General features: G+C 41.3%; 1 protein-coding gene across 1 annotated transcript; it reads left to right on the top strand.

Annotated features, from left to right (window-relative positions):
- The first annotated feature begins 3,318 nt into the window (after window positions 1-3,318).
- On the top strand, window positions 3,319-4,407 carry LOC145406119 (uncharacterized). The gene has a single exon (XM_080277322.1). It carries the CDS (start codon window positions 3,319-3,321, stop codon window positions 4,405-4,407), a length of 1,089 nt encoding a protein of 362 aa, XP_080133448.1.
- Window positions 4,408-5,977: the final 1,570 nt, after the last annotated feature.

Genomic DNA, 5,977 nt, shown 5'->3' with positions numbered 1-5,977 from the left:
TTGCAGGTAAAGGCAAAGTCTTGTAGTAGTTTTCTGACAGTATATTAAACACCATCTTGAATCAATATACAGCGATGGTGGACAATTGCACGTCCAACCCCAGACCCGTTTGGACAGCTACTGATCGCCGGTTACCACCAGCTAGAGAGAGAGAGAGGCGGTGCGACTATGGAAGTCGTGACTCATACCTCGTAGACATAACACTGAGCAAGCATTGATACCCTACTTGGATCCTACTTACAACTACTTACATACTATATTTACATAGTATATAATATCTACAAAAAGGTTACAAACATATGTTCATGTATGTGTACAGTGATTTATGGTGCTAAAGTACTCTAGTTGAATCTGCAGGTGTTGGGGTCTTTGCCCAGGAGAGTTGAATGGGATCGCTGGGTGGACTGGAAGCAGAAAGAGGTCTTGGGCAGGAGAGTTGAGTGGGATGGCTGGGTGGATTGGAAGCGGAAAGAGGTAGCGGTTGCAGCGTACTGGCTTTATCAGCTCTTGGGCGCAGGAAAGCAGAGGCATTGGCCTTTTTTCTTGTCGTCACGGGTTGTGATACAGTGTCATTCTTTGCCAACAAAGGTAAGATGACAGTCTGGAAGGCATGGGAGGTCTTTCCTGACATCACAGCCAGTTTTCATGCTCTGTCCACCAAACCTGCATCTGTCTACAGTGAATTCCACAAACTAGAATGGTTCATGGCAGTGGTGTATGACAGGACAATGGACTTGAAGTCTGTGAATGACGTGCACAGGTTCTTATTCCCGAAGAGGGCAAGGACAATTGAACACATTCCTCCCACAGCTGATGCTCTTGAGGAACATACCGTAAGAGCATAGTACCAGGCTGGACATGTTTGGGGCCAAGCTTTAGTTTCCCAACCAGAGCTCCCATCACCATCTGTCTGGGGTTGGTAGAAACTCAACAGTACTTGGCACCCTGTATGGACAAAGTTGCCTGTTGTCCAGAACACCTGCTCAGAATTAATCAGTTGCCACTGTAAAACTGCTTGCAAAGGGAACTGCAAGTACTACAAGGCTAACTTGCTGTGTACGTCATTATGTGACTGCGATGGACATTGTTTTAATATCTGAATTTCATCAAAAAGACATGCAATAGATGTTTGCCATTGCATCAGAGTTATAACGGAAATGGGCTTCAACAGGTAGCCACCTTGAATTCCAAGATGGCCGACCTTCTACATCGGACAGTGATTCCATTGGATTGCCAGACCCTGAAAACAAAGGGTTAGTCATTGGAATTGTTTCTATTTATCATAGTATTGGAGTTATTGAAGAAAATGGGGTTCTAAGGCGACCATCTTGAAATCCAAGATGGCCGACCTTTACCGGGTCAGAAAAATCATTCCATTCAAGTGCCAGACCCTAAAAACCTGGAGTTAGCCATTGGAATTATGTTTCTGTCTGTCATATTATTGGAGTAATTGAAGAAAATATGGGTTGAAAGGCAGCCATTTTGAAATCCAAGATGGTGACCATCAGGGGCCCAAGATTCTGGAGGTCCATCTCAGAAAATGATTGTCTGGGTCCCTTCTACAACTGTGCAAAATTTGGTGTTTTCCTGAGAAAGTGAACGATTGTTTGCCTTATCCGCTGGACTAGTAAAACCACTAACTCGGAGACAAACGGCCACCCCTTGTGGGTTTATGGTATGGCTCTAGATAGATATAGGGGGTAGGGTGGCTCAGTGGTAGATTGTTGAACTTGGGACCAGGGGTCGTTTGTTCAAACCACGCCCGGTAGCTGCCATGCCGGGAGGGGTAACACCCTCTTTTTACCTAGCAAGGCTATATGATCTTGTGAGGTCTAGCTCGGGGGAACATTTTCCCTTTTCTAGATCAATAGATAGACACTCTCCTGTCATTGTTTCTTAATTTTGCATCATCCCTTAACTACCTGAAAGTCATCACTATCATCATAGCTTGGTCTCATCCTTGACCACCCTTGTTTCTAAATTACCTGCCATGCCTAACACTTCTGCTGCCACTTACTCTGCTATACCAGCCTCACTTTCCCACTCATATAACCAGTCCATTACATTAATGACCTCGCTCTTTCTTCAAATTTCTCTACTAAGCATACCTGCTGAAAGCAAATTAATTTTTTTGGACTAGATGCATGCAAAATGAGGGCTCACTGGGCAGTGTTTTTAAATTCATAGAGATTCTTGTCTAATGGCAGCTCTTGTTGCAGGTCCACAGCTGAAACTGACTCTGCAAAGCAGATCTAAGAAGTGTGGTCATCAGAGAGCCACCTGAGTAATATATACACGGTAACGAGTTGACGGATATATAGGCACGTGTTGTCTCAGTACAGTACTGTACATCCTACATGAGGTACCTCTTCCAAATATATGTAGCATATACTCTCTGTTCATAATGTCTTTCATTGTAAGAATATGAATCACTGGATGAGTGGTAGGAGTTGATCCAGGATCATTTAGCTGTTGTGATATCCTTTGCATTTACTGCTGTACAACCGCTGCATAGACACTGGATAAGAACTGGTAAAATAAGGAACCCAGTGGTATTTTAGACTGCATTAATAGCTTAAAATTCAGCAGTGAACTATTTATTTGAAAATATGGTTACATACTACTTGCAAGTGCAGAAGCAGTTATTGTTCAGTAATAATGACCTTTGTATCAGCAGTATTGTTCCATGGAGACTAGTTTATGGGAGGAATCAAGAGAGTTTGGGGGAATCTTATGACAGGATGATAAAGGAAGAACCAGATGTAAAGATATATAGAGTCTGAGGTGGGTGACAGTGTAGGTGGCAAAAGATGAACCAGATGTAAATTTGAGTATGAGGTGGATGACAGAATAATGGAAGTGGTAAAGGAAGAACCAGGTCTAAAGTTACAGTGTGAAGTGCGTAACAGAATAACGGAGGTGGTAAAGGAAGAACTAGATGTAAAGTCAGAGTGTGAGGTGGATGACAAAATAATGGAAGTGGTAAAGGAAGAACCAGGTCTAAAGTTACAGTGTGAAGTGCGTAACAGAATAATGGAGGTGGTAAAGGAAGAACCAGGTCTAAAGTTACAGTGTGAAGTGCGTAACAGAATAATGGAGGTGGTAAAGGAAGAAACAGATGTAAAGTTACAGTGTGAAGTGCGTAACAGAATAATGGAGGTGGTAAAGGAAGAAACAGATGTAAAGTTAGAGTGTGAGGTGCATGACAAAATAATGGAGGTGGTAAAGGAAGAACTAGATGTAAAGTCAGAGTGTGAGGTGGGTGACAAAATAATGGAAGTTGTAAACGAAGAAACAGATGTAAAGTTAGATTGTGAGATGAGTGACAAAATGTTCCTCAGTGACAATGAGACTGTCATGGATGCAGTGTCCTTAGCTGAAGTTAAGCAGTTCAGATGTTTGGAGTGTGATAAAACATTTCCTTTAAAGAAAAGTCTTAACCAACATGCAGGTGTTCATTCAGGAGTGAAGAATTTTGAGTGTGATGAATGTGGTAATCGATTTGCACGGAAGTGTGGTCTTACTCAGCACCTATTAATTCATTCAGGAGTGAAGAAGTTCAAGTGTGATGAATGTGGTAAACTATTTGCACATAAGAATATTCTCACTCAGCACCTATTAATTCATTCAGGAGTGAAGAATTTTAAGTGTGATGAATGTGGTAAACGATTTGCAGACAAAAGTAGTCTCACTCAGCACCTATTAATTCATTCAGGAGTGAAGAAGTTCAAGTGTAATGAATGTGGTAATCGATTTGCACGGAAGGGTAGTCTTACTCAGCACCTATTAATTCATTCAGGAGTGAAGAAGTTCAAGTGTGATGAATGTGGTAAACTATTTGCACATAAGAATACTCTCACTCGGCACCTATTAATTCATTCAGGAGTGAAGACTTTTAAGTGTGATGAATGTGGTAAACGATTTACAGACAAGAGTAGTCTCACTCAGCACCTATTAATTCATTCAGGAGTGAAGAAGTTCGAGTGTGATGAATGTGGTAAACTATTTGCACACAAAAGTAATCTCACTCAGCACCTATTAGTTCATTCAGGAGTGAAGAATTTCAAGTGTGATGAATGTGGTAAACGATTTACACAGAAGGAAAATCTCAACAGACACCTATTAATTCATTCAGGAGTGAAGAATTTCAAGTGTGATGAATGTGGTAAACTATTTGCACAGAAATCTGAGCTCACCTGTCACATATTAATTCATTCAGGAGTGAAGTTCAAATGTGATGAATGTGGTAAACTATTTGCATATAAGAATAGTCTCACCAGACACCTATTAATTCATTCAGGAGTGAAGAATTTCAAGTGTGATGAATGTGGTAAACTATTTTCACAGAAGGCTAATCTCACCTGTCACATATTAATTCATTCACGAGTGAAGAATTTTCAAGTGTGATGATTGTTGTTGTTCTTTGACAGAGTCAAAGAATAGCATATGAATCGATTATACGGCATATTTCAAGGGGAAATAAACAGCGAAAATTAGCGAAAGAGTGCACGTGAGGTGTTGTCAGGTGATAATTAGCCAATTCTAGGTGTATGGCACTCTCACTTACCTTATTTCTTTTTGGTATATATTATTTTGTATAAGAATAGGGCATAGGGCTTATTTCAATGGATGAAATCAGTGGATAATTCCAGGGGAAATTTGCTTTAGCGCAGCGCGGCCGGGGAGGTGAGAGGACAGGGTAATGGAGGGCAGGTAGGGAGGGGAGTCAGGAATGGGGAAAAATGGCTAAATTGTCAACAATGGATGGGAGTACAGATGAGATTTGGAGTGCTGACTAGTGTTGGACATTGGCAGTAATGATAGATGATACAAGCCACCACTTGAAAGCCCGGGTGAATTCAAAATAACACAGAATCACAAAAGTGTCGCCCCGCGGTATGATCCCTTGCTCCCAAGCATCACAAAAGTGACGCCCCACGGTTAAGGGGTTAATACCTTCCACATACCTTGCCTATCTGTTCTGTCATAAGCTTTCTCCAAGTCCATGAAGGCTGCATACACTTTCCTTCCCTTCTCTTGATACTTCTCCACTAAACATCGTAGAACAAATATCTGATCTACACACCCTTTTCCCTTTCTAAATCCCCCTTGTTCTTCTCCAACTAGCTCCTCTGTCATATGCCTAACCCTGTCAGTGAGTATTCTACCGTATATTTTACCAGTCACACTAAGAAGGCAAATACCCCTATGGTTACCACATACTTCTCTCTCCCCTTTTCCTTTCTATAAAGGAACAATTATACCTTATTTTATAGTCCTCTGGAACCCTTCCCTCTTCCCAAGCCAATCTACACAACTTCCATATCCACTCCAAAACAATCTCACCCCCATACCTAAGCATTTCACCACACACTTCATCAATTCCTGGGGCCTTTCCCAACTTAATCTTCTTCATCGCTTCCATTACTTCTGCCCTACTGATCTTTTCCTCCCTCCTCTCATCTCTTCTTCTCCCAGCCATTCCCCAACCACTTATACTCGCACTGCTGTCACTCTCTACATTCAACAAATCCTCAAAGTGCTCCTTCCATCTCCTCAATTTCTCTCTCTTCTCCACCAACAATCTATTCCTATCTTTCACTCCCCTACTATTTCCCCTTTCACACTGCCTTACTTTCTTTACCTCCTTCCAAAACAATTTCTTTCCCTCCATTTCACACTCAGATTCCTCCCAAACTCTTCATCCACATTCTTCTCACCACACAGCTATTAAATCACTGTGCAGGGAAGAGTTTCTAGTGTGCTTAATGTGGTAAACAGATGACTCAGTTGATGTCATCCAACACTGTTTAATTCATTAAGGAATGAAGAAATTCAAGTGTGATGAATGGGGTAAATGGTTTTATTATAGGTTCTCTCCAGTATCAGTTCAGGAGTGAAAAAATTTCAAATATCATGACTGGAAAACTGTGCAGAAAAAAAAAAAAAAAAGTTTTTATTCACTTGGCACGTGACA

The sequence above is a fragment of the Coenobita brevimanus genome, chromosome 8 (assembly GCF_032717465.1).
Source record: "Coenobita brevimanus isolate Jiangsu-jjx chromosome 8, ASM3271746v2, whole genome shotgun sequence".
Taxonomy (NCBI): Eukaryota; Metazoa; Arthropoda; class Malacostraca; order Decapoda; family Coenobitidae; genus Coenobita; species Coenobita brevimanus.
Note: the sequence above shows the minus strand (reverse complement) of the source record. Positions and strands in the feature narration are given on the sequence as shown.

Bases quoted from the DNA above. Each gene is read 5' to 3' on its own strand.
- LOC145406119 (XM_080277322.1), top strand. From the start codon at position 3,319: ATGAGTGACAAAATGTTCCTCAGTGACAATGAGACTGTCATGGATGCA.